At 57.5% G+C, this 26,801-nt stretch overlaps 4 protein-coding genes across 7 annotated transcripts in view; 2 read left to right on the top strand and 2 right to left on the bottom strand.

Annotated features, from left to right (window-relative positions):
• EMP3 (epithelial membrane protein 3) overlaps positions 1–1,256 on the bottom strand; it is a 4,895-nt gene extending 3,639 nt beyond the window's left edge. The window contains exon 1 of the mRNA XM_006014966.3: positions 1,158–1,256. The gene's annotated coding sequence lies outside the window, so the exon portion shown is untranslated. The remainder of the gene's footprint in view (positions 1–1,157) is intronic.
• Positions 1,257–4,462: 3,206 nt separating this feature from the next.
• Positions 4,463–15,233, top strand: CCDC114 (coiled-coil domain containing 114). Of its 3 annotated transcripts, XM_025196932.1 has the most exons (17): positions 4,463–4,555; positions 5,010–5,199; positions 5,661–5,868; positions 6,432–6,511; positions 7,474–7,573; positions 8,846–9,035; positions 9,534–9,656; positions 10,187–10,300; positions 10,865–10,932; positions 11,229–11,416; positions 11,646–11,780; positions 12,844–12,926; positions 13,025–13,193; positions 13,496–13,659; positions 13,961–14,064; positions 14,347–14,443; positions 14,591–15,233. In XM_025196932.1, exons 4-17 carry the CDS (start codon positions 6,445–6,447, stop codon positions 14,678–14,680), a joined length of 1,692 nt encoding a protein of 563 aa, XP_025052717.1. In that variant the 5' UTR covers positions 4,463–4,555; positions 5,010–5,199; positions 5,661–5,868; positions 6,432–6,444; the 3' UTR covers positions 14,681–15,233. The 3 variants fall into 3 exon arrangements, 2 of the variants coding, with proteins under 2 accessions (XP_025052717.1, XP_006015026.1); XR_003092646.1 differs by lacking the exon at positions 5,010–5,199 and having other exon boundaries at positions 4,469–4,555; positions 13,025–13,189; XM_006014964.1 differs by lacking the exon at positions 5,010–5,199 and having other exon boundaries at positions 4,469–4,555.
• On the top strand, positions 14,623–22,965 carry MYADM (myeloid associated differentiation marker). 2 transcript variants are annotated; one of them, XM_006014965.3, is made up of 2 exons: positions 14,623–14,707; positions 21,245–22,965. In XM_006014965.3, the coding sequence occupies exon 2, from the start codon at positions 21,256–21,258 to the stop codon at positions 22,156–22,158; it is 903 nt and encodes a 300-aa protein (XP_006015027.1). In that variant the 5' UTR covers positions 14,623–14,707; positions 21,245–21,255; the 3' UTR covers positions 22,159–22,965. The 2 variants fall into 2 exon arrangements, with proteins under 2 accessions (XP_006015027.1, XP_025052722.1); XM_025196937.1 differs by lacking the exon at positions 14,623–14,707 and adding an exon at positions 17,302–17,442.
• A 3,297-nt stretch (positions 22,966–26,262) lies between these two features.
• Positions 26,263–26,801, bottom strand: part of LOC102372103 (beta-2-glycoprotein 1-like) — a 7,346-nt gene continuing 6,807 nt past the window's right edge. The window contains exon 9 of the mRNA XM_025197633.1: positions 26,263–26,779. The gene's annotated coding sequence lies outside the window, so the exon portion shown is untranslated. The remainder of the gene's footprint in view (positions 26,780–26,801) is intronic.

The raw sequence follows: 26,801 nt of genomic DNA, 5'->3' as shown, positions 1-26,801 counted from the left end.
TCTGCTGAAAGAACAAGGGATCTTTGGAGATCAGAGAGGTGGGATATTGTCCAATAGGATAAGGGATCCAGGACACGGTGATTCCCTACCATTGCTCAGGGACCAGTACTTGAGATGGGAGGTACCCCCTGTTGGATTTCTCCCCTCAGCAGGATGCCCCCACAATGCCCCTACTATGCTGCCTGCAACCTGGCATCCCTAGCATCCTCTACCCACTCCCCAAAGCACAGTGCCCCCCTTCTCAACAGCTTGGCACCTCCAAGCATCCCCTGCCCTTTTCCCTACCCCACAGTGCCTCCTCCCAGCTCCCCCAGCACAGCAGCCTGAGCCCTCCCAGGCACCAGGCCTGAGCCCAGGTCCCCACCCAGCCCTGTACCATGAGGAAGCTGCCTGGCGCCTGGCCCTCAGCAGTTTGGCCACAAGACTTTTCCTGCTGCAAACCAAGGCTTCTTTGAAAGGGAAAACAACCAGCCATTGATTCCACAGAGCTGGGCGGGTGGGCTTCAGGATGGGGCAAAAACTGACTCCCTCCAGGGGGGCTCCAGCCCCATCTACTTGGGGCTGGCTGAGGGGGTGGGGATGGGACAGGGACCTGTCCCTTCTAGGGGGTGCCCGTCTCTGGCCATGTGTATGGTGTCCACATTTCCAGTTGTGCTGCCCAAGGGCTGTAATTGTGGAAGGGAGGGCAGGGTTTGGACAGGGCAGGGATAAGCTGGGGCTGGCTCTCTGAGCTGGGGTGGGAGCAGTGTCTCTGCTGGGGGGGTGTGCTATGCTCTGTGCTGTGGGTTTGGGTCTCTGCACTGAGAGGTGGGGGTGCTCTCTTTGTGCTGGCACCAGCTGTGGCTTTATGGAGGTACAGATGCCTCCCAGACGGTGAGGGGGGGACAGCAGCCACCTAGCAGTGGTTTAGGGTGTGTGTGGGGGAGGAGCAGATTTTTCTCTCCTCTTTCCCAAAAGCAGCAGGAGAGGGAAGCACCCAGCACCCTACGATCCCCCTTAGCACCTCCCCCTGTGCAAGTAGAGCCAAACTTTGAGACTTTGCAAAAGCACATTCCTCCCTCCCTGACAGACAGACAGATATCCCCACACCCACCCAGACTAAAAGACAGGCACCCCCCCTTGGGGACTGCAAGGGGCAGCAGCAGGGAGCAGGGTACCTGGGCAGGTCTGGGCACTCCTCTGAGATGCAGGCTGTGTCGCTCCCTCTCTTCTTCTCCCTTCCCCTGTCTCTGCGTCTGTGCCTGAATAAATAGTAACTCCCCCCACACCCCTGGCAGCAGCCCCAGGAGGGAGGGGCCAGATGAGGATGTCCTGTGTCTGCTGGCTGGGGGGCTGGAACATGGGGCCCCCACCCCGAGAGAACACCCTCCCCAGCTGGCACCACATGGAGGGCACTGAGTCCCTGCCCTTGTTGTGTGTCTCCCCATTAGCCCTCCACCCTCTGTCCCTCTCAGACCATTGCATTGCAGGCACTGCCAGCCCGGGATTCCCTGGCATTGCAGGCTTCCCCACAGATTGGCCCAGACTGGGACCTTGGTTCCTTTCCCAATTTTGGGAGAGGAATGAAGTCTGGTGGGTCATAGCAGGAAGGCTGACAGCCAGAACTCCTAGGTCCTATCCCAGCTCTAGAAGGACAGAGGTGCCTGGTGATAACAAGCCGGGGGGAGAGCCTGAGGTCCATCCCAGCTGTGGGAAGGGAATGAGGGTCTGGTGTGCTGGAGTGGGGGCACCTGGGTTTTGTCCCAGCTCTGGGGGAGGAGTGGGGTCTGGTAGAGGGGGCAGGGAGCTAAGATTCCTGGGTTCTATCTCAGTTCTGGGAAAGGGAGTGAATGTCTGGTGTGCTGGAGCAGAGAGGCCTGGGGCCAGGACTCCTGGGTTCTGTCGCAATTTGAGGGGCAGCTGGTTGTAGTCTTGTGGATTACCATACTGCTAGGACTCCTGGGATCTCTCTCAGTTCTGGGAAGGGACAGTAATTGGCCACCTACTCAGAAGACAACTGGGTGCTGGTAGTTTAGGACCCCCCAAGACTGAGAATACTTGTCACTGATTGGGGAAGAGCTTTGGAAAAGTGGGGAATATTCAGGTGTCTTCCTGCCTAGAGCGGGGTGCTGAACCCGATGATCTGTGAGGTCCCTTCCAGCCCCTAACGATCTATGAATCTATGAAAAGAGAATCTGGACATTATAAATCCTTCAAATAATTTTGCATCCTTTTGGTATAACACTATAGACTGAAATTGTATATATGTTGGTTGAGGTTGTGGGGGAGGGGTGCACCTCCTCCCTGATTGGCAGAATGAGGCTTGGAACACAGAACACAGGAGGCAGAACACAGTCCCTGATTGGCTGAATGCTTTGGAACCTTGAATGGGGCCGGTAATTTAGCATTTAATTTGCTGACAAGTTTGGAACTTTGAAAATCATTATCTAGGGGGATGTAGCTCAACCTGAGACTGGTTGACAGGGAGGCCAAGTTGGTTGTTCCCTTGGTCTTAAAATAGGACATGTGGTCTTCAAGCCATGGCTTTATGTTCCCCAGCACCAGCAGGAACCTCCCGGTGATGGCTGGGAGGGAGAGCTGCACTCCCATCTGGGGCTCCTCCCTGCCCTTTGCAGGTTACAAAGCCACCAGCTTCCTCCCACCACTTGGCATATGTATGTGTATGGGGTTCTCCCTAGAGAAATACACCTCATCCCTCTTCAGCAGTTGTTTCCGCCAGGGCCTCTGACTTCCTCTCCTATTTTTGACAAGTCTAAAAAGACAGCCCCTACCCTACAGTCTCCCCAGTTCCTCTAGCAAACTCAGGGCACCAGGGTAGGGAGTTGGGGTGGAGTTCACTGGGGGTAGGAAGGGGCTGGTGGCATTTACTCTCTACATCATGCTTTGTTCAGAAGCTTATAAAGGAGCCACAGGAAACTGCTAGGGGAGACCCTGGGGAATGTGGGGGCAAGAGGAGAGTGGACCCTAGGACAGATCCCACTGGGTCACCCCAACTTCATAGTTTCATAGTAGCTAGGGTCAGGAGGGACCTGAACAGATCATCTAGCCTGACCCCCTGCCACAGGTAGGAATGAATGCTGGGTTCAAAAGACCCCAGACAGGTGATCGTCCAACCTCCTCTTGAATATGCCCAAGGTAGGGGTGAGGACCACCTCCCTGGCAAGTTGGTTCCAGATTTTGGCCACCCTAACTGTAAAATATTGCCTTCTGAAAGTGGCAAGGAGCTACTTCAAAGTGTAGCCCCAGAATCCTGGCTGTTCCAGGGAGCTCCCCAGAATGTCTGCCTCTTCCACAGACCTCAAATTGCACCCCTTTAGTGTTGCCCTCCAGGATGCAAAGAGAGCATTAGTCTTAGCTGTTGAACCCCCAAAGACTCTCCAAGCTCTCAAACTCGAGAGCCCCCGCCAACACTTCAGGCCCTGTCTGAGCAGGTGCCTCGCCAACCAAACTATCCTTCCCACCTTCCACACTCATTCAGCTGCTCCTCAAAACAACCCCCCCAAAAAAACTACCCCAACCCAGTGCTATGAAGCCAATGGCTGGAGGTTTCACACCATGGCAAAGGAAGAAAACTTCCCATTTTGAATGGAAACCCCAAAGCTCACAACATGACACCTTAGTGGAGCATCTGATGGGAAGGGCTGGGGTGGACAGGAGTCTCTTGAGCCAGACAGGGATCTCCACTCCTGCTCACCCAGCTGGGGTGAGGAGGCTCTCACTTCCCACCTCTAGAGACACCCAGAAGCAGAAACACAAGAGAAGGAAGTTCCTCCTTGTGGCTGGGTAGAGGTTGCAGCAAGGGAGGGCTGGGAGCCAGGACACCCCAGTTCCACCTCAGCTCTGGGCAGGGAGTGGGGTCTGGTGGGTTGTTAGATCAAGGGAGATGGGGAGCCAGGATGCCCGGGTTCTATCACCCTGGGTCAGTCCCTTAGCATCCTAGCAGGAGGCTGATGGAAGGGAGCTTCTCAATTGGCAACAGCAGGCAGAGAAGTGCGGTGCAGGCCCAGCTCAGGCCCGGGGGAGGGGGGGGGGCAGGGCGGAGACGGGAGGAAGTATCGCTTTCCGCTCCCCGGAAACCCCTGCCCACTCAGATGCCTGGTGCCCTGGCAACTGTTGTGATGGTACAAACAGACGGGGGTCGGCTGTGGTTTGGCAGCTTTCTGGGCCGGGCTGTGGCGTGCCGGGGTAGTCCGGCCTCTGACTCACGTGGCTGCAGCCCGCCCACAAGGCTTCGTGGGGCACTGCATGCAAATGAGCTGCCCCCGGTCCCGCCCCGGGCACCCAGCCGACCCCTCCCCGCGCCCGGGAATCCCTGAGCAGCTTCCTGCCCCTCCTGCCCAGCACAGTCAGGCAGGGTGATGCGCATGCGTAATTCGCGCTCCTAAGGGGAGGAAGTGGAAGCAAATGGCGGGAGAAGCAAGGGGCGGGGCCTGCGCGGGGGCGGGGCTTTGGCGAAGGGAGGGGAAGGAGCTGTTGGCCTGGCGCATGCTTAGGAGGGGTGGAGTTTCCCCCTCCCCAACAGGAGATCACAGTTGGTCTCATCGGGCCTGAGCTGGTGAGATTTACTTCCTCTCCCCCCCCGCATGGGGCTGGGCAAGACCTGCTGTAGTCTTGATGTGACCTGCCATAGCCTTGGCATGACCTGCTGTGCTGTGGCCATGCTGTGTCCTGGGCTGGACACTGCCACTCTGTGGCCCAGGGGACTTGTGCTGGGCTCGGCTGTGACTCTCTGGGCCATGTGCTGACCCAGGGGGGCTGCAGTGTCACCCAGCTTGCTGGGGTCCTGTGACCTGGCATCTTCCTGTGGCATCTTGCCTAGATGTGGCCCCATGGGGTCGTGGTGTGATCTGACCTAATGGGCTATTGGTGTGAAGAGGTCTGAAATGATTGTGGCACAAGCTACTGTGGCTGGGGATGTGATGGGACTGGAGCCACACAAAGTGGTTTGCACGTTATTGGGTCTTGGCATGAGCAGATGCGTGGTCATTACCCTTGGCATTATGGTGCAGGCATGTGACGGGGCCTTGGCATGATCTGGTGGGGCCTTGGCGTGGTCTAATGCTGCAGACTTGTGATGAGGCCTTGGCATGACTGGTGGTGCCAGCTGAACTGAACCTTCCTCCCTGCTTTGAGCAGTGATGGTGCTGCTTGTCCGGACAGAGTGGCCCCTACCTGGCTGCGATGCCCTTTGGGATGAGGGTAGGGTTATGGGCATGCTTGGGCAGCACATTCCCTTACCCCACACTGCAGTCCCCATCTCGTCCCCCCTCCCCACCCCCCGTCATCTGCACCAGAGCTGGGGTGTCCAGTGAGGGGGTGGCATGGGAGTGTGGGACTGAAGGAGGTTCAGGGGGGAGGAATTTGGTTGGGACTGAGAGTAGGGGTAGAGGCTGAGGGTTACATGGGTGGAAGGTATATGGATGGATGAGGTTGGAGTGGGGAAGGGAAGAAGAGAGGTCATGGGGGGGGCTAGGGATGGACTGAAGGGGGTGATGGGAACTATGGAGGCATGGGAGAGGAGTGGGGGTGGGCAGCCAGGGGGGAGTGGCATTGGAGGGTTGTGGGGGGGGGAAGGGAGGGGAGTTATGGGGGGAAGGGAGGGGGTAGTGGGAGGGGTGTTCAGCCTACATGCATTCTCCCCTGCCTGGCTCTGCCCCCAGGTTCCATCGAGCTCCTCCATAGGCTGAGGTACTTTAACTTCCTGGAGACTGTAACTAACAACTGAGTTGGAGGCGGGTTGGAGGAGTGAGTGATGCAGAGACAGGGAGCAAGTGCCAGAGTCCCCTGCACCCTTTGAAGGCTGTGACCTCCCCCTCCCTCTGCCTGTGCCTGCTTGCGGCCTTCAAGGACCATCCATAGGAGACCCAGGTATCCCCTGCTCCAGGTTCCTGGGAGGGCAGGGTTAGGAAGGGCTGAGAACAGGATTGCCCCATACCCACCCTGAGCTGACACCTCCCTAAACTAGCCCCTTTGACTCGCACCAAATCCCCAGCCCTTTCCAGAAATCACCCTCTCCCCAAAACAGGCCCCCAGCTTTCCTACCACCCTGACCTGCAAGCACCGTGTGAACCAGCTGCTATTTTGCCCCAGTTTCACCCCCAATGCTTCCCCTTCCCTCAGCCCGGCCCAGCTCCTTTAGCTTCTGTATTAAGTTCAAGGGCACAGCTCCCTGGGAGCACAGGGCTTGTGAGAGGGGTTGTTTTTACCTACTGTGCTGTGTCCCAGAAGCAGCCACCCTCTGAGGCAGTGTAGAGAGCTCCAGTGTCAAACCAGACGCCTCTGCTTGTCTGCCCCACATGTGATGCCCTGTGCTGCATGGAGCACCCTGATATAAACCCCCGTTAAGCCGCCCTTAATGAGACCAGCAGCCTGGGAATAACTCCACAGTGCCCAGTTAATCTCTGTCTTCCTTTTTTGTGCCCCAACATCAGCAAGGAGGAGAAGATGCCGCTGCACCGCTCTGCCTTGAGCAACCGCTCTGACAGCAGTGACTTGGACCTGGAAGGCATTGGTAATGGCTTTGCCCCAGGACCTCTATTGGGCCCTGTCCTGTCACATCCTGGTCCTAGGGACATGGTGCCCCATCTCTTAATTCTCAGCCCCTGAGGGCCTCTGCACAGCACTACCCCTTTCCATGCTCCTCCCAGCTGGCCCCAGACAACCCCAAGATTTTAATTTGGCAGCCAGCCCTTGCCTCATAGGCCATGGGGTACCCGTACATAACCTCACCACACCAAGGCACCCCATATCCATACCCCCAGCAGGACAGACTGCCCTGCATTATGTCTTGGATCCACACCTACTCCCCCTAGGTCTGTGGCAATCACCTGGGTCAGGGGCAGTTCCTTAGCACCCTTAGGTGGGTATTGTGTCCCTTGCCAGGTCCCCGGGGTGGTCAGAGTGGGAGAAGGGCTTCCAGAGCCTGGTGGGAACAGCTTCAGGGGGGGAAGAATATCTGGTGGGAGGAGTCAGGGAATGTTGTGGGGGCAGCGCCTTGATAGAATATCTTGGGGTCTGGGCATAAGGTGTTTGCGTCATGGCAGGTATCATCTTGTGATGTCATGGGCCCATGTTGTGATCTCATGGGATCTTGGCATGACATCCTGGAGCCTTGGCATGAGGAAGTTATGCAGTGGCAGACAGGGCCTTGTATAATGTCATGGGATTTTAATGTGCCATCATGTGGGTTGCCTGTGAGAAGGTTAGCATGTGGAAGGCATGGCCTTGGTGTGATGTCATGTGGCCACAGTGGGCCTTGGCATATCATGGGTCTTGTGTATGAGGATTTGGGCCATGATAGGTCAGGGCCTTGGTGTGATATCATGGGGTTTTGACATGACATCATATGGCTGGGCTGCAAGGGAGTTGGGCCACATTTTGGATGTGTGGGAGGGGCTGGGCCATGGCAGGCAGGACCGTGGCTAGAGCCCTTCTCTGATGCCCCTCTCCCTGTGGCTCTTCCTGGCCCTTCAGCTGAGAGCGAGCTGGCCAAGATACAACGCCAGTTCCGCCTGCTAGAGGGTGACCGCCGTGCCTATGCCCAGGAGTCGCAGGAGACCATCCGCAGGCAGCTGTATGTACCCCTGGGTGGGAGGGGCCCAGTACCATACCTGCAGGATCAGGTGCACATGACACATGCATGCACACACACACTGTGCCTCCCATATGCTGGGCAGCACAGATACACTCCCCCCTAGAATGCTGTTGTATCACTGACATCACACACATTCCCCTACCAACTCACCTGGAACCAGCCCTCCACACCAGGCTGGGTCACTGCACTGCACTGCACATAGGCACTTACACACACGCACACACACCATCACACTTACACACCCAGAAGGTCACACAAACTCACGTGAGATCTTTCACATAAGATCTACTGCTCACATACCCTCACCAGGTCTCATGCATCAGTCTGCACGCTTACCTGCAGGCTCATGACCAGGATCTTTCACACACAAGACTATAGGGACATCAGGTGCACATGACCTCCCATGCACTTGCACTCACAAGACTGCATGCTCAGATTCATGCATGAGGTCACACGCACAAAATCTTGCGAACACTCAGTGACAGGCCTGTGACACACAAGATCCCACACTTGTGCACAAGATCACATCTGAGATCTTGTACTCACACGCAGGATTGTATATGCACAAGGCTCCCCACACCCACTCAGCCGCAAGACCATAGATGCACAACAACTTGCAATCTCATGTAAGACTGCATACACACAGAAGCGCACACACAGGCACACTTGCACAAGATCACCCACACACTTGCTTGATGTGGGATCTCTGATGCACAAGTCACACTTGTATACAAGACTGAACACATGAGATCACAGTCATAAGATCACATGTGCATGAGATCACTTGGACTCGATCCAAAGCCCACCAAATCTCACCCTTGTGAATAAGCTCACATTCACCCACATGGATGGTCAACTCAGGTATCTGACACATGGCATTCTGTGCCCACATGGGGACTCCATGCTCACAACCGTGCACTGAGACTTCCTTGCCCTGCTGGGCACCTGGTAGTCACGACATCCTAGATCTCAGCACAATCCACCAGTTCACTGCTGCCACACACCTAGCATCATTACTGTGCCCTCTCCTTGTCTTAGCCCTGGGTCCCCCTTCCTCTTCTCTTTCTCTCTCGTGCCTGGCCCTCTCCTTTTGACCTCATCATCCACCAGTGGCACAATCTGGCACCCCCTCATATCACCAGGGGGTGATGGGTGGCACCCCCTCATATCACCAGGGGTAGTGGGGCACCATATGCCCCACTACCCCTGCCTGCCACCCATTGCAGCTGGCCAGTCCTTTGTTTTGGTCAGGGCTGAAATCCACAGGCTGGAGAAGGAGCAGGAAGGGCTGCTGAAGGAGCTGCAGCTGGCAGAGAGCAGGGCCAACCAGCTGCGGGAGCGGGCACAGGCAGGCAGCTTGCGCACCATGCTGCAGCACAAGGACCAGACTCAGGAGCAGGTGGCCCAGGAGAGGAGGACACTGGCATGTCTGGATCTGGAGGTACCAGCTGGGCTGGGAGAGGGAGCCAGAATGCCTGGGTTCTACCCTGGTTACGGGGAAGGGTGGGGAAAGGGGCATGAGGTGTGGTGGGTTATAGGAGTGGGGCTGGGAGCCAGGACACCTGGGTTCTATCCCAGCTCCGGATGGGAGTTGGGGTCTAGTGGATGAAAGCATAGTGGGGGAATGTGCTGCGCTGACCAGACTGGCTCTTCCTGGGCTTCTATTATCTTTCATTCCCTTGGTGATGGGATAGAAGACATCACTAGCTCTCAGGCAGTTACCAACAGTCCCCTGCATGATGCTCTGGGGCATCCCTGAGTGCTTTGGACAGCAATACCTGGTCTCTCCCCAGTGAATGGGCAAGTGGTTGTGAGCAGTGGGACCATCCCACAGTGCACTACAGATGATTACCCAGCAGCCACTGCTGCATTCAGGGGGCACACCTGGCTGAAGTATGTGAATCTTACGGACCCTGGTGCCCGCCTTTCTTCCTGGCAGATCCAGAGCTGGGAAAAGCGGCTGGCGGAGCTGCAGAGGCATGCGGGCAGTGCCGGCATCACTGAGCGGGACAAAGCCCAGATACAGAAGAAGGTGCAGACCCTGGAGAACCAGCTGAACAGGGTAAGGGGACAAGAGGGACACAGCAGCTGGGCAGAAGTGCCTTGTGGGTTCATGTTGTGGGGAGGGGGCTGCGAGCCAGGACTCCTGGGTTCTATTGTAGTTCTGGGAGGGAAGTGGGGACTGATTGGTTCAAGAGGTGGGGGAGGTGGGGCTGGGAGTCAGGATACTTGGGTTCTATTTCAGCTCTGGGAGGTGGTGTTTGGTACGATGGTTAGAGCAGGGGGGGGGTCTGGAGCCAGGACTCCTGGGTTCTCTCCCAGGTTTGGCAGAGGAGCAGGGTTAGGAAGGAGGAGGAACAGCTGCTGCAGGATCTTCAGCTGGCAGAGAGCAGGGGCCCAGCAGCTGCAGGACTGGGTGAGTTAGAGCAGGGAGCTGGGACACAGTCTCCTAGGTTCTGTCGCTGGCTCTGGCATGGGAGCGGGGGCTGTAGTTTTGGCAGAGGAGTGAATACTGGGGTGAGCAAAGTGGGGCGCATTCTCTAATGCTGGGATTCCCCATACACTGTGCCCCTCTCATCCCCCTCCTTGCAGACCTTGGCCAAGTTCAACTCCCAGCTGGTGCTGAACGCCCACCTGCGTGAGGAGCTGGAAACCATGCGCATTGAGCACAGCCGCTTTCAGCAGCTCTGCCGACGGCTGGAGAGGGTGAGAGCGTGCCCAGGGGGAAGAAGAGGAGGGCAGAAGGGGCTTAGGCCAGGTTCCCCCAGCTCTGGGAAGGGTGTGGGGTTTGGTGGTTAAGGCAGGGGTGGTGGCAGTTAGGTTCCTTCTTCCTCTCTGGTTTAGTGGTATGGATCCAGGCAAGCACTGCCAAGCTTATTGTGGGAAACTGAGGCACTGATTGGGGCTGGGAGAGAAGCACAAGGGGGAGGAGAGAAAAATGAAGAGTTCTGATAGGCTGAGGTGGGGCTTGGTGTGGTGTTGAGGGCAGATTGGTCAGGACATCTTATGATGGAAGAGAGAAATCTGACTGGCTGCTACAACACCGATTCTGGAGTAGGTGTGATATATGTGATATGGCAGGATGTGGGTGGTCAATGAAGATCCATTTGTGCCACTGTGGGGCAGGAGACGGGTGTGATTGGTTGGGGATGTCTTCACTGTGCCCCCAGGGCAGGATGTAAGGGTGTGGTTGGCTGGGAGGATCCCACTGTAGCCCCAGGACAAGATGCAAGGATGTTATTGGCTGACACCCCCTTCTGTGTTTCCCAGGAGGCGCATGAGAAGCGAAAGGAGATTGGAGCTGTGATCGACACATCCTCCATGGCTTATGATGCCAGGTAGGGCCTGGCCTTGCTCTGACCCCAGCACGCCCTACTGACCTCCCAGGCACTGGGAATCACTGATTGTGCAGTGGATCACTGATTGTGGATCACTGATTGTGCAGACACTGGGTGCCCCCTGGGGGTTAGAGCAGGGGCTGTGAGTCAGGACCCCTGGTTCTATGCTGCCCCAGGGAGGAAATGGTCTGGGATGGGTTGGAGCAGGGGGCTGGGAGCTGGGATGTCTGGGTCTCCTCCCAGCACAGTCTGTAGCCAGGAAGTGTTGGGTCTCCAGTGACACTGCTGCCCCACAGGGATGAGGCACAGGCCAAGCTGGGGCAGCTGCGGGAAAAGGCGGAGAAGGATGTGGCACAGCATGGGGCTGAAATGAAAGAGCTGCAGCGGGTGCTGGACCACGACAGGCGTCTCCACCAATTTCTGGCCATCAAGGCACAGGAGCGGAGCCTTACCCAGGAGGCGCTGGAGGCCCGGCAGCGGAGAGGTGCTGGGGGAGGGTGGGAGACCTGGGTTCTCTCCCAGCTCTGGGAGGTCAGTGAGGTCGTGTGGGTTTGCAGGGGGGCGCTCAGAACCAGGACTTCTGGGTTCTGTTCCAGCTCTGGGAAGGGAGTGGGGTCTGGTGGGTTAGAGTGGGGAGAGGGGCTAGGAGCCAGAACATCTGGGTTCTATTTTGCACATATTGTGAGGTCTGAGTGTCTGCTGTGCGCTCCCAGCCCAGGAGTTGGCTGAGGGGAAGCGCCGTGACCCTGAGGAAGAGCTATTGGAATCCTATGAAGATGCTTTCAGGCAGCTGCGGGAACTGAAGGGGCAGGATGACCTGGACCTGCTGGTGGAAAAGTTCCTAGAAGGTGACAGGGCAGCAGGGAAAAGGGCTTTCAGGCAACCCCAGGACAGGCCACCAGCTGGCTCCGGAACTGAGCATGGGGTGGGGCCTGTCCTTTGTAGGGGGGACCTGCCCCACGACAGGGGCCTTGGCCATGTTGGGCTGAGCAGCCAGTTGAGGGGGTTTCTGTGCTGAGCAGAGTCTTTTGAGGGGTCTCATTATGTTGGTGCTGGGTGAGGTGTCAATGGAGGGGCTGGGGGCATGGGCAGATCTAGAATTTTGAAAAGTGGGGGGCAGCTAGTGGTGCACCATCACCTATAACAAAACACACATTTTCCTCTACTTTAGTAAATCTTCTAGTTTCTCCTTATGTGGGAGGGAGCTAGCACTATATATTATTCAGTTTAAGATCAAAGCAAATGCAAATATAACTTCGTAAGAATATGCACTGATTTGCCAGACTTTATATATAAAGGTTAAAAAACACAAACCAGGCAAAACAGTCAAAATACTTTATTTTATTAGGCCTGTAGTTATTATAATTAAATCTCATATCTCATTCAGATTTGTAAATCAAAATGCAGTCTTCCCAAGCATCTTGACAGTGCATCCAATACTTCACTGTCAGTCATTTTCACACCTGGTTAATGTTTCCTTGAATTAATACGACCACACTTGAGTTAATGTTCCGCTGTATTAATTAGAAGGTTTAGCTAGAGCTAAAAACATCTGCAGAACTTTGAAACAGAAGGGAGATATTACTAGGGATAGCAAACAGACAGCAAAATTGCAGAAGAAAGCATAGGCTGATTAATGGAACATCAGGTTGTTAACATCTGTGGAGTGGAGAAAGATTAGCAGGAATCAGGGAGATGATAATGAGCCATGATGTCAGTTGAGTCCCTCAGGGCTGTCTGAATAGAATAGAAATGCTGCTGTTCCTTCAGGGAGTTGGTTTTAAAGTTTGGGTGGAGCAGGAGTCAACGGGGGATGTGACTATACCACACCTTGGATCTGACCCTAGCTGGAGGGGGAGCGGGGGCGGTGTCTCCCCAAGTCAGGTGGTCTCTGACGCTGTTTCCCCACAGAGGAAGATCAAAACTTCGCTGAATTCAACTACATCAATGAGCAGAACAGTGAGCTGGAGTGGCTGGGGGAGCACATCACTCAGGTGGGGACCTGTGCTCTGTTCCCCTGCACCCCAGGGCCCTAGTCAACCCCTTACCCCTGCTGTGTGGGCTCTGCCCCTCACTTGCTCTGCCCCTGCAGCTGCAGCAGGAGATTGTGGCAGCCCAGGCACAGGAGGAGTGGGCAGAGCGGGAGCACCGGGCAGAGCTCCGGGCTGTAGAGACCAAGCAAGAGGCAGCTGTGCAAGAGGCCGAGCACCTGCTTGCCAAGGAGAAGGAGATCATCAAGACCCTGGAGCATGTTAAGGCAGGTACGGAGCAGGGGAAGGGCTGGGGTGTGCTCCCACTGGTAAGGGCCCCCGGGCTCTCCCACATGGAGGATCGGAATCCTGGCTCTCAGAGTTCCCCAAGTGAACGCAGTCCCTTCCCTGAGCCCGGAGAGAACCCAGGCATCCTGGATTCCAGTTTCCTTAATCCTCCTTCCCCACTGCCCTCCCAGAGCGGGGAGAAAACCCAGGTGTCCTGGCTCCCAGCTCCCCTGATCTGTCCTGTCAAATCCCATTCTGTTTGTGTGTGTTGAGGCGGGGAGATAACTGGGCTTGTTTATCTGCAGGCATTAGGGAGCTGTTTGAGGAGCTGGGCTGTGATCGGACAGGGTTGGACGAGGTGCTGGGGGGTGGGACCGTGGTGCGTGACTCCACCTTGCTGCTCTTCCTGGGGCGGATTGAGCAACGAGCCACTGAGCTGCTGGCCATGCGCTCCTACCTGGCCTCCAAGGTGAGTGCAGGCCTGTGCCAGGTGGGGGCTCAGAGCCTGGTGTGTGCCAGGTGGTCTCTGTGCCAGATGAGAGTCTCTGTAGGGTGGTGGCGGCTCTGTGACATGTGGGATGAGAATCTGGGTTGAGTCAGTGCCAGGCAGGGGGCATGCAAGTGTCTTTGTGCCACGCAGGAGGGTTGGGGGTTATTGGGGATGGGTCTGTGTCAGATGGAGGTAGAGTGGACTCTGGGCACAGGGGACTTGGTGTCACAGGGTAGGTCCCCTGTAACCTTCCTTGCTCTCCCTTTGTTTTTCTGCACAGAACTTTGATGACTCTTACAACCCCTCGGAGACAGCACGGCTGCTGCTGGGGCAGACGGAGGGTGTCCCTACCCTGCCCTGCCCCCCACGACCTCCCACTGCCAGGTAAGGCCCCCTGTTCCTGCAGCCCCACAGCAACAGAGCGGGGCACTGAGTTTGCTAGCCCAGACAGCCACCCCTGCCTGCAGGACCTTAGTCAGGAGAGGTGATGTGGAGTGCGGGTAGGTCAGACTCCTGGGTTCTTTCCTGGTTGTGGGAAGGGGAATGTGACAAATTAGAAAGGGGTGGGTTGGTCCCTCAGAAACTGGGGTTCTGTCATTAGGGAGGTGATGGGGCACGTGCCCACCCTTCACCCCCTCACTTGCCTCCTCTCCTGTTTCTGTGAAGGGAAGACCATGACACTGAGGAGGCCCTGACAGATGGGAGCGAGGAAGAGGAGAGACCCCTCACCCACAGTGAGCTGAGGGAGCGCATCCTCCAGGAGGTGAGTCGGGGCTGGGGCTGGAAACCTGGGGTCTGTCCCATCTCTAGAACAGGAGTGGGATCTGGGGTTTAGAGTAAGTGGGGCAGGGAGCCGGGACTCCAGGGTTCTATCCAGTAACATGCTGTCCCATGTGTCTTCCCACACCAGGTGCTGAGCCGGGAGGAGACACTTCCCTCCAAGAGGAGCCTGGACCCAGAGCAGGCTGAGGGGTGTGCACTGCACCCCATGAAGGCTTGACCTGAGGGCTGAGGTCTCGGGCTCCGGGTATGGAACAGCCAGTGTGCTGGGCAGATTGACGTGGGGACAGCTCTTCCATCCCAACGCCAGGGGCCCCCCATCTCTGGTTCCACTTCTCTCCCCCAGGGCTGGACCCTCCCCTCCGACACTACCTGGGGCCTGGCCTGCCTGTATCCTGGACTTGCAGGTGCAGGGGGTAGCCCCCATTTCTGCCTATAGCTCCACACGCCTACCTACCCACCCTGTTCCTGCAGGAGTGGCCGATTCCCTGGCCCGCCAACAAGGACCTGGGCATCTGGGGGGCCCTGGCCTCTGGGATCCCCCTTCTCTGACAATCTTGTCTCTAATTCAAGCCCCCAGTTAATCATGGATCAAAGCTAGTTCCTATCCTTGGTGTGGCCCCTGGCAGGCCCTCCCCAGGGCAAGCACAGCATAGGCACAAGGGCCCCTGGGACTGGCTTGTTTCTGCCCTCCCTGGCAGGGCCTTTGAGCAGGGCTTGCTGTATCAGTGCTGTCACCATACATGGAGCAGGAATAAATGTCCCCAGCAACACTGTGCGCGCATGTGTGAGCAGTGCTGCTCCCTGCTGGTGGGGGTTGTGTATGAAAAGGGATCTGTCTGGGACAGTTCACCTGGGTACACAGATGCATCTACCTCTGCAGACGGGCACAGCAGGGGTTGGCTATACACGGGCGCTTTGCCTGGTGCCAAGATGCAGCCATCTCTAGGGCGGGACATATTGAAGGGCCCCCCAGGTTCAGATGGGCTGTGAGTAGGACCCCCGCCCAGGACATGGTGCCAAGGGCCAGACAGAGACCCTAGGCCTAGGTGCTCCAGGGGCTCCTTTTGCACCACAGCTGAGATGTGGCTCCCTTCCTAGTGGCCCCTCCCCATGACCATCCAACCCCCACCTCACACCCCCTTCAGTTGTAGACAGGGTGTCTTGGCAATGCCAGTTCCTGCCACCAGGGGGCAGTAGAGCCCCAGGAATGCAGCAGTGGGAGTGACAGGCCTGGGCCTGGGCTAGTGCTTGGGTGCTCAGCACCAGCTGGCCTAAGGAGGGGGTGGGGTCTCAGGCAGGGGTGGATATGGCCCTGGGTCGAATCTAGCCTGCCAAAGGATTCTCTCTGGTCTGCAGTGGGTCCCTTGGCCCTGCCCAGCCCAAGTGTGGTGGAGGCAGCCCAGGTTGTGGCACATGTAGCTGGTCCAGTGGTTCCCCCAGCTGTGCAGTGTGGTTGGGGCAGTGCAGTAGTCAGACTTGCTTCCCAGCAGCTCCCAGTGGCTCCTTCCAGCTGCCATTGCCAGTTATCACTGCCAGCCCTGGCCCTGCTGCCAAGGCACCCAAGCCTGTCCACCCCACCCCTGGGGCACCACACAAAGTGGGTGGGTGGGATCTTCAGGGAGACCTGCTGGGACTGGCCTGGGCAGGATGGGGCTGCGGATGGGTGGGGAGTGGCATCTGGGTGCGGGACTCTGCTTGCCCCCCTCCCCCTGCACTACAAGTTTCTGGCTGGTCTCTATGGAGCCCCTGGGATCACAGGACAGTGACAGCGGCAGAGCTGTGATCCACTCCCTGTATGTCTCTGCCTGCACAACTGGCGCCTGTTGTAGGGGCATGTGGGCAGCAGATTGCAGCTCTGCTTGCCCTGGCTCCCAGACATGGCTCCCTGCCCACAAGCCTGCAGCCCCATCCCATCCAACCAGCCACTCCCGTAGTTTTGGTGAGCTGTGGGGTCAGGGGGGACCTGACCTGACCTGGCCTGCAACCATTCACCAAAACTCTGTGGCCCATGGGCCCTAATAATTGCCCACCCCTGGTCTGGGGAGTTCGAGCAGGAGGTTGGCAGCCTGGGTTCCCTCTCGCCTCTGGGAGGGGAGTGCAGTCCAGGGGGTCAGAGGAGGGCTGGGAACTGGATTTTCTCTCAGCTGGGGAGGGGAGGGGAGTTGGGTGCGGGTGATCCTGGGAGCCAGGACAGTTGGGCTCTGTCCCCTCTCTACCCGCAGGCTGGCTGCAGTGGTGCCTTCCCCTGCTGCAGCGGGCCAGGGTGCGTGGGGCACAGGGTGCTGCCCCAGCTTTGCTATTTCTGCTGGTTTCTGGGGGCGGCAGCAGGGCACTAGGCCGAGTTCTCGCAAACTCATTTCCCGCGGGCTTGGGGGTGGGGTTGTTCGCAGCCGGGGTCAGGCCCTGCCTTCGCGGGGGAGAGACCCGCTTGCTCCCTGCAGCTCCGAGGGAAAAGGGAAGCAAAACTTGCGCCTGGCGGTGGTTGGGTGGAATCCAGGCGGGGTCCTGGCTGCAATCCTGCGAGCAGCAACCCGTTATCCCTGCCCTGACCCGGCTGGGCGGGGGGAGCCCAGGCGTCCCGGCTCCCAGAGGCCCGGTTGCGGGGGCGGGACATCTTGGTTTGCCCAGGCAACAAAATATTTAGGCTCGAGGGGCGTGGCCTGGGGGCAGAGCCTCTGGCACTGGGGGAGGGGGGAAATCACTTCCCCTCCCCCTCACGCCAGATGTCAGCTCCAGCTGCGTGAGCTCAGAACCCCCGACCCGGCGTCTCCGTGGTAACCGCAAACAGTCCCACCAAACAGCATTTGAACCCGCGGCCGCCGGTCGGCGGGCAGTACTGGGGGGGAAGCTCGCAGCACTGGGGCATTGCTGGAAGGAAGTTTACAGCACTGGAGCTACACTGGGGCACGCCCCAGCTGGAGGCACTGCTGGGAGAAGCTTGCAGGCTGGGGTACTGTTGCGGAAGCCCGCAGCGCTGAGGCACGGCTGGAAGGAAGTTCAACACTGGAGCTGCACTGGGGCACTGCTGGGGGAAGCTCGCAGCACGGGGTTGCACTGGGGCACTGCGGGCGGGAAGCTCGCAGCCGTGAGGGAGCGGTCAGGAAGCCGCGTTTGGGCGCCCCGAGGCGGTGTTGGCGGCCCCATCGCCCGCCGGCGCTGCCCTGTGGCAGGGAGTCCCCCGGGTGAACACCAACAAACAACACCGGGCGGGGGAAGCGGGGGCTGCCCGGAGACATTTCAAAGCGCGTGGGGGGGCGTGTGTTGTGGGGTGTCTGTAGAGTGGAGACTGCTGCGTGTGTGTATATTGGGGTAAAGTCAGTGTGTGTATGGAGTGGGGATTGGTGTCTATTGGGTCAGAGTGCGTGTGTGTGCAGAGTGGCGATTGCTGGGTGTGTCGCGGCGGTGTGATGTGTGCGTGTGTTACGCGTGTGTTACGTGCTGTGTGTGGTGTGTGTTGTGCACTAAGTTGTGGAGGGTGTGTGTGTGTGTATGTGTGTGTGGCGGTGGCAGACAGACTGCCAGCGCTCGGGGCGGTGCCGGGGGGTGTCTGTCCGCCTGTCCTCCCGCGTAAGTGCCTTGCCCGGCACCGGCCGGAGCCTGGGGCGAGCCCGGCGGCTGCCCGCGCCCTGGCTGGGGTAGGGGAGGGGATCAGGGCTTTTTCCGCATCCTCCGGGAGCTGCGGGCACCGCCCGACCCACCAGCTGGGGGAGAACTCAGGCGTCCTGGCCCCCTGCTCCAACCCACCGGACTCCGCTCCCCTCCCACTGCCAGCGCTAGAACCCAGGCGTCCGGGCTCCTAACCCGACCCACCGGACCCCTCTCCCCAACCCAAGCCAGGGGAGAAGCCAGGCGCCCTGGGCCGTGCCCCACCCTGCCCTAACCCTTCACAGGTCTCCCTGGCAGAGTCCTCTTCTCCCTTGGAGGGGGGATCACTATAAGGGGCTCGGGTTGTCAGCACCCCTGAAACAGGAGGTGGCAGCAAACACCTAGTCATTTCCCCCCAGACAGTCTCTTGGGAAGGACAGGGTGTGTGTGTGTGCATACATGTGTGCCAGGCCATGGTGGGGTGGAAATGCACCCTGATATTCTGCTCCCCAGTGCAGCCCTTCCCCGCCTCTGTTCCCTTGTCATTGATTGTGGGGCTGCTGGGGTGGGGGCTCCCTGTTTCTGCACTAGTGTGTGTGCACATGTGCACATGCATGAGGGTGTGGTGGGGTTGGAAATGCACCCTGATATTGTAACCCCAGTGCAGCCCTTCCCTGTCTCTGTCCCCTTGTCAGTGACTGCAGGGATGCTTGGTGGGGGAAGGAGGGGGTAGCTCCTTGCTTGTGCACTCGTATGTGTGTATGTGTGTGTGTGTGCACGTGCACACGTGCATGCATGAGGGTGTGGTGGGGGTGGAAATACATCCTGGTATTCAACCCCCACAATGCAGCTCTTCCCCATCTCCATCCCCCCATCAGTAATTGTGGGGCTGCTTGGGGAGGGGGGCTCCTTGCTTGTGCATGTGTGCACACATGTGTGTAATGGCTGCCCAGCCCCAGGCAGTGAGGTGTGGCCAGCTCCCCTGACCCCAGGGCATTGGGTTGGGTGAGGTATGAGGTATCTGGTGCACATAGTTTTGGCAAGCATGCAGCACTTGCACCCTAGCCCTTGCAGGCACCTGGGTAGATGACTGGAAACTGAGATATCTGGAAACCACACTTTCTGCCACTCTTACCAGGGTGTGTGTGTGGGGGGGAGGGGGTCCTCACACAGGATGTTACAGTGGGTTGGGGTGTGGCTGAGCCAGGACACCTGGGTTCTGCCCCAACTCTGGGAGAGGAGTGGTATGGAGCTGGGAGGTGGCTGGGACCCAGGATGCCTGGTTACTGTGTGGGGCTCTGCCAGGGGAATGTGCATTTTTACATGAGTTTGTGTTGTGGCTGATGCATCTGTGTACACAGGTGTTTCCTGTCTGGGGTGGGTCTGTGCTTTTGTGTGTAGCTGGCGTGGGTGTATATGGGGCTACATCCTAAAGGTGTGTGTCCGTGGGGCTGGGGTGTCTGTGGGGCTGGGTGAGCTTGCCTGTCTGCGGGGTGGGTGAGTCTTTTCTTGAGCTCTGTGTATACGTGTGTGTACATGGGGCTGCGTCCTAAAGGTGCATGATATGATGTACACGTGTGATGACCCCCTTATGCCCATGCCTGGGCTCTTCCACCTCTCCCTCCCATGGTAGGGCCTTGCCCCTCCCCAGCTCTAGTTTCCCGAATGTTCTCGGGCCAGAGACACTTGTGAGTGCTTGTGCAAACCCTGTGAGGTGCAGTCACGCCTGTGGGTCAGTCTGCCCCATGTCTCCAAGCTACCCTTGGACAGAGCCCTGCATCCAGTTACGCCGGGCTAGGGAGTCTGAGCTGCTTGGTCCTTGTGTATGGGGGTGGGGGGTGGGCTCTGATCCACCCCCTAGGGATTCTGCAGGCATAAACAGCCCTAGCACTGCCCACCCTCAGCCACACCCTAGAGCACATCTCCCTCTAGCCAAGTTGGATCAGAAGGATCCTGCCTTGTTCATGGTGTTTAGCCCTCCAGGGACATCGAGCACCCAACCTGGAAGAGAACCCAGGCATCCTGGCTCCCAGCCCTGCCTGCTCTGACTACTAGATCCCACTCCCCTGCCTCCCCAGAACTGGGGAGAGAACCCAGGCATCCTGGCTCCACCCTGCTGAGCAGAAAACTCCCAGAACAAGGAGGCTCTGTGCTCTGGTCCTCCCCCAAGGATGGGGGAAACCCAGAGTTGGTCCCAGCCCTGCTAGGTTGAACTGGGATTGAGAATAACATCCAGAGGGGAAGGATTTTCTGTCTGCCCTTATATGGGCTCCAGGCTGCAAACAGTTCCTTTCTAACACCACCCTCTGGCTCCCTGCCCGACACCACTGGGGCCTTGCTGCCTCCAGCCAGCGCAGAAAGTGTACTGGGGCATTGGTTAAGATGGAGTCTGGGAGCTAGGATGCCTGGGTTCTCTCCCCACTTTGGGGGTGAGTGGGCTTTCAGGGTTAAAACTGTGGGGCTGGAAGCCTGGATACCTGGGCTCTCTCCCAGCTCTGGGAAGGCAGTAATATGGTAATTAAGCAGCAATGAGTAATCATTAGTAAAGTGAATTGACACAATATAATCTACAGTATGTATGAACTACAAGATCACCTTTCCACTGACATGGGGAAAAAAATTGTCAGTTGCATTATCCAGCCACATACCACACACCACTATAGTCGGACCTATAAAGCACAGACACACCCAATAAGCTGCATGGATATAACAACCCCCTCCTCCGGCTGGGCAGCCTGGTAGTACAACAGGATGCCTGGGTCCCAAGGTCTGTGTGTGTCTCCACTAGGCCTGGTGGGGGGATGCTGTACATCTCCCTCCCCCACACCAGGCCTGGGGTGGGGAAACAGTGCAGGGGTTGGGGAGGACATTATTGATGGGTGGGTGGGAGTGGGGCTAGGGATTTAGGTGTAGGAGTGAGAACCAGTGCCCAGCTGTGTGTGCAATGGTGCTGCCCCTTACTGTGTATATGCGTGTGTGCCCCATTGCCTTCTACTTCTGTGCATGCACCCTGACCCCTGTGTGTCCCACTTCTCTCTAAGGCTGTTTGTCCCCCGTTTGTTGTGTGTGTGTGTGTGTACACCCTGCCCCATGCATGCATTTAGCCCATGCCTATGCCCCTCGCAGCCCACATGCACATGTTCCCCATGCACCCCTTGCCCTGTGCTCACTCATGCTCCCTCTGTCTGCCCTCCAGGTGAACCAACCATGCCAGTGCAGCGCTCCAGCTCAGTGGGCAACACTCAGGTGCTGACATCTTCGGTAGGCATCGTGCGCCTGCTGGAGGCCCTCTTCACCTGCGTCACCTTCAGCCTGGTGGCCAGCCGTGGGGACCCACGGGATGGCAACGGCGACTGGTGCATGTTTTCGTGGTGCTTCTGCTTTGCTGTGACAGTTGTGGTGCTGCTGGTGGAGTTTGTGGGGCTCCAGCACCGCATACCTGTCTCCTGGAAGAACTTCCCCATCACCTTCGCCATGTATGCCGCCCTCTTCACCCTCTCAGCCTCTGTCATCTATCCTGTCACCTATGTCAAGGACAGGCAGTCCTTGCCAGGGAAGGACTACCGCATTGCTGCCACTGTCTTCTCCTGCCTCGCCTGCGTGGCCTATTCCACCGAGGTCACCATGACCCGTGCCAAGCCAGGAGAGGTCACTGGCTACATGGCCACGGTGCCTGGGCTGCTCAAGGTGGTGGAGACCTTCATCGCCTGCATCATCTTTGTCTTCATCAGCAAGCCAGTGGTTTACGATCAGAATGAGGCCCTGAAGTGGTGCCTGGCTGTGTACTGTATCTGCTTCATCCTTTCGCTGGTTGTCATTGTGCTGTGTGTCGGGGAGTGCACTGGCTGGCTGCCTTGTGCCTTCAACAAGTTCCTCAGTGGATACACGCTCCTGGCTGTGATCCTCTATGCCTCTGCCACCGTCCTCTGGCCCCTCTACAAGTTTGACAGTAAGCATGGGGGGGAGCCCAAGCGGCCCAGCAACTGCCAGCATCATACCTTCTGCACCTGGGACAAGGTGCTGGCCATTGCTGTGCTCACTGCCATCAATCTGCTAGTCTACCTGGCCGACCTGATCTACTCTGCCCGCCTCATCTTCATTCAAGTCTAGGCACTTGCGCTGCTTGGGGGAAGGACAGGGAGGGGGCTGTGTGGCCTGGCACCTGCAACTTGCCAGGTGGGTCCCACCCTGGGCTTCCTGCTGCCTCCAGCCCCTTCCCCCCTCCTCTCTGGGACTTGCCCTCTCACATCCCTTCTTTTCTCTTTGCCTCATTCATTCTTTTTTCTGCACTCATTTTCCTTCCTATCTGCACTTTCCTTCATTCATTCCTTCTCTCCTTCATTTTCTCTTTCCCCTTCCTCTCTCTCTCTTCCTTCCCCCTTTTTACACCTAATTGCTTTGGATGCCCCCCTGCCCCACCTCAGCCCGTAGGTCTTACGAGCCAGAAGCTGCCACATCCCCTCCCTGCACCAGAGCAGCGTTTGGTCTGGGAGGGGGAATTCGGGGCCGATTGCTGGTTCTTAGCCCTTTACCCCACCGGGAGCAGTGACCAGGGGCAGGTCTGGGGACTGACCACAAGGACCAGTGTAGACCAGTAGGTCCAGCATGTGTTGGGACTTAGAAGCCAGTGCTGCCAGTCCCAAATAATTCATCATGGGCAGAAGGGCATGGAGAAGTTAAAGGTGAGGTGACAACTCCCCTTTACTGAAAAGATTTGTCTGGAGGTTGAAAGGCTTGCTGGCTGGCTTCTTAAATGTAATGGGTCCACTTGGTCATCTGGCTGCCAAAGGACTTTCTTGGTTAAAGAGAATTAGCCTTTAATGAGAATATTTATCTGGGGGTTAGAAGCATTTGCCTGCTAGCATCTTAAAGGTGAATCACTGAATCCCCCCCCCCCCCCCCCCCCCCCCCCCTGCACACAAAGGGAACAACGCCCCCCCCCCCCCCCCCCCCCAACCTTTGCTGGAAAACATAAACATTTGCTTCATTCCTGAATATTTATCCAGGTGTTATTTATCCAGGTGTTATAAATGGCAGCCATTATCTTAAAGGTAATGTCCCACTTATTGCAAAAATCCTGTGCCTCACTTTGCTATAAGTTAGCTAGATGCTTGACTCTGTATCATTCATTGGATTTTTATATCTATTTTTTACACTCCTGTAAGCTCAGAGATCCAAACAACAGCTTGTTCTATCACGACTGAGTTACCAAGTTGAGGAGTTTTTATATCCATATCAATATATAGAGGGAAAAAACCCTGATAACAGAACAATAAAAGTGTAAAATGTTCTTTCTGTCTGTGTTTTCTGTCTCTTGGGTGTGGCTGGGCGGCATGAGGAGCCAATGGGGTTCTTACGGCTTCCTCAGGGGGAAGTTGGTGTTGGGAGAAGTTATTCACTGCATAAAGAGGCCAGCTGGCTCAGGGCTGGACTAAGGAAGGGGTCTTTCCCTTCTGGGAGGTGGGGTGCCGGCCCAGGCTGGGGCACTGGCTGGAGGCAGGGAGGAAGGGTCGAGCTATGTCACTGGACAGTCTGCATCTGTCCAGAGTCTGCAGCCAAGCCTCTGGGGAAGGGAATGGAAACTCCAGCTTGTGGCTCCAGCTCCATTTCCGCTCCAGGGAGCCCTGTGAACACAGCTGTTGTTCTCCCCACTGGGCAAGGCCTCAGGATGGAACATGCCACAGGTTGGCAAGACAGCAGTGCTCAGCCCTCCCCCACCCCCCATGTCCCACCCTAGAGGTGGCTGCATTTCAGCACAGGGTGAGGGGCTTTGTATAGCCAGTCCCCAACACGCCCCACCCCAGAGGTGGCGCCTGGAGACAGCTGGCTGAAGTCATACCTATATATAGCCTGCAACCCTGGGTTTTCCAGGCATGGGCAGGCGGTCCTGTTGGCTCCTGGGCTTCAGGCGGGGGTGGGCGGGGATGGGATTGCTGGCTCCAAGGCTGCTGCTTTCCAGCTGGACTGCTCTTAACCTCTTCTCTGCCTGCTATCCCTCTGGGAGGGACCCAGCCCCCTTTTCATCCCCGAGCCCTCCTAGCTGAAGCGGGCAGTGAAGTCTGGTGGGTAAGAGCTGGGAGCCTGGAATTCTGGGTTCTATCCCATTCCCAGTGTAACACCAGCAATGCCCTGAAGCCAGGCACAGAGGATGAGCCCATGGAGGACAAAGCCAAGAGGTCAGGGAGAGTCGAAGAAAATCCAGTTGTCCTGGCTCATAGTGCCCCCCCTCCCCAACCTGCTCCCAGAGCTGGGGTGGGACCTAGGCACCCTGGCTCCCAGTAGGGTTGCCAACCCTTCAGGATTGCCCTGGAGTCTCCAGGAATTAGATATAAATCACCAGGAGATGGCTGAGAGTCACCCAGGAGATGAATGAAAAGGCATTCATTAAAATAAATATTAGATGTTGAATCTGATTTATACAGCAGTCCAGTGGGTTTTTTTAAATGCAATAATAATGTGCATTTGCCTTCCTGATGTAAAGTCTATGCACCATAATCTGTAACTGATACACACAAGCACACGGGAACATTTGCGTTGTGTGTATGGGCACGTTGGTGTTCCAGAAACCTCCCGGAATAGATTCAAACAGTTGCCAACCCTAGCTCCCATCAATCCCTACTGTATCCTCTACTGCAGCAGCATGCCAGTGCATTTCCCAGAGCGGCGTGTGGCAGGACAGATGGGTGTGGGTGCTATCTACCCTGCTCAGCTGTCCCCAAGCACCATGTCCCATCCATGAGCCCTGCAGGGTGGGACACAGTGCTCCAAGCTTCACGGCCCAGTCTGCACAGGGGAGTCTATCCAGTCTGCAGACGGCGCTTGTCTGCCTATCTATCCAGCCCTGTCCGCATCTGTCTGTCCCCACACACACCCGTCTGTCTGCCCTCATGCACAGCTTTGTTCATTCTCATAGGTACCATCCCTCTCTCTGTCACCCTACACAGCCTTGTCTGTCTGTCTGTCCCTGTACGCAGCCCTCTGTATCTCTACCCACCCGCCTTTCCTTCCACATCCCCTCCATGCTGCGCCCCTCACAATGCAGTCCAGGTGCCTCCATCTCTCATGCACCCTGCCATGACTCTGGGGCTTCAGGGACCACCCATCATAGTCCCCTGATACCCCAAACCCCCCCAGCTAGGTTCTACCCCAGCTCTGGGAAAGGAGTGGAGTTGGTGGGTTCCCACCTGCCTCCTGGACACCAAGCACAGCCCTCCCCTGCCTGCACCAGCCCAGTCCCTAATAATTAACCTCGGGGGCACAGGGTAGGGAACACACAAGGTGAGACACAGCCACTCACCACTGCCCTGGGCCCCTGCACCCTGGATCCCAGCTCCTTGCTGCATCAGAGGACAGCCCAGCCCTGACCCCTGGTGGCAAAGGATGGGAATCTCTCCCTGTAGGCCCCCTTATGGCTACCCCACACTTGCCAACTCTGGGTAGGAGGGAGCTGGCCCTGCTCTTCCTCTTTCCGGGCCTCGTGATTTGCTCTGGGCTCCAGCAGCAGGCAGTTCCCCAGGAAGAAAGGGCTTGGGTGTCATGGGGGGCAGTTGGGCACTGCTGCGACCTGCTTTGCAGGACAGACAAGCGGATGGATGTGGGTGTGGGGCTGCTGTGTTGCAGCCCCCACCCCTCCCCCCATGGCCTTCACCCTCTATCCCTTCATAATCCTGTGCAAACACGCCCAGGTCTTTGCCCTTGTGTTCCTGGCTGAGCCCCAGACAAGACCAAAACAGAACATTCCAGGAAACCACTCCAGCGCCGGGCACCATGTCCCTGCTCCAGGTGGGGCCCTGTAGTGGGAGGCCTCCTCCCCCCACACACACACACACAGGGCCTAGAGGGAGTGATTGTCCTGTGGGGGCTCCCAGTGGCAGCCTGTGAAGCTGCCAGTCTGACCTTCTCCCTTAGCTGGTGGGGGGGAGATCCCCGGGCAGAGACAGTGGGGAGCCCCAATATGGTCCTGACCCACGGGTCCCCCAGTCATGCTGCCTTAGAGGATTCTGGGGTGGGGTTCAGCATCACACTCAGATTTATTTCTCTAATACAAATGGTGATTTCACCACAAATAAATACAAGGGGCATGTTGGCCCCCACCCCAGAGGCGCCAGAGGAACCCTCCTCCCACTCCTGCCCCTCACACAGAGGGGCTTGGTGTCCATTACAGGGACCCAGGCCAGGACCTGCTGTGTCCTGAGAGGAGAAAACCTGGCACTACATCCTTCCTTGTGAGTTGCAATAGACTGAAATGGGTTCCTCCTGGGACAGAGGACTGGCAGGAGGCGCCCTATGGTGACGGGGGAGAAACCTGGGTCTGGATGCCCCTCAGGATGACTAGAGAAGGGACTGAAGTGGATACCTGTTGCCCAGCCCTGGAATGGACTGGCTGCCCATGTCCTGTGGGTGGGGTGGGGGACACGGGATTTCCTGGCAGCTGGGGGGGTGGGATTTTGGCTGTCCTCCATCCTGCTGCCCAGAGTGGCCCATAATGCCAGGGGGGGAAGCAGAGTCTAAAGCCAGGGCTGGATCCCTTTACTGTCTAGAATGGACAAAGCAGGCCTACCCCTTACTGCCCTCTCCCTTTCTGCAGCTATGTAATGCCCTGGCAGGATGGGTCTCCTCATTCAGTGTTGCTGGCTCTGGCTCCTTCCAGGCTCCTACCCCTGACCCAGCACCAGGGTCTTTCTGTCCGTTCATCTTGGAGGGTGGGGGGATGTCAGGGGTGGGTGAGGGTTCCGCAGGATTGGATCTCAGAG

The sequence above is a fragment of the Alligator sinensis genome, unplaced genomic scaffold (genome assembly GCF_000455745.1).
Source record: "Alligator sinensis unplaced genomic scaffold, ASM45574v1 scaffold647_2, whole genome shotgun sequence".
Taxonomy (NCBI): Eukaryota; Metazoa; Chordata; order Crocodylia; family Alligatoridae; genus Alligator; species Alligator sinensis.
Note: the sequence above shows the minus strand (reverse complement) of the source record. Positions and strands in the feature narration are given on the sequence as shown.

Excerpts from the sequence above, each read along its gene's own strand:
- CCDC114 (XM_025196932.1), top strand. The coding sequence starts at position 6,445 with ATGCCGCTGCACCGCTCTGCCTTGAGCAACCGCTCTGACAGCAGTGAC. Across the intron at positions 9,657-10,186 it reads TGGAGAACCAGCTGAACAGG|ACCTTGGCCAAGTTCAACTC; the intron begins GTAAGGGGACAA and ends CCCTCCTTGCAG. Across the intron at positions 10,301-10,864 it reads TCTGCCGACGGCTGGAGAGG|GAGGCGCATGAGAAGCGAAA; the intron begins GTGAGAGCGTGC and ends TGTGTTTCCCAG.
- MYADM (XM_006014965.3), top strand. The coding sequence starts at position 21,256 with ATGCCAGTGCAGCGCTCCAGCTCAGTGGGCAACACTCAGGTGCTGACA.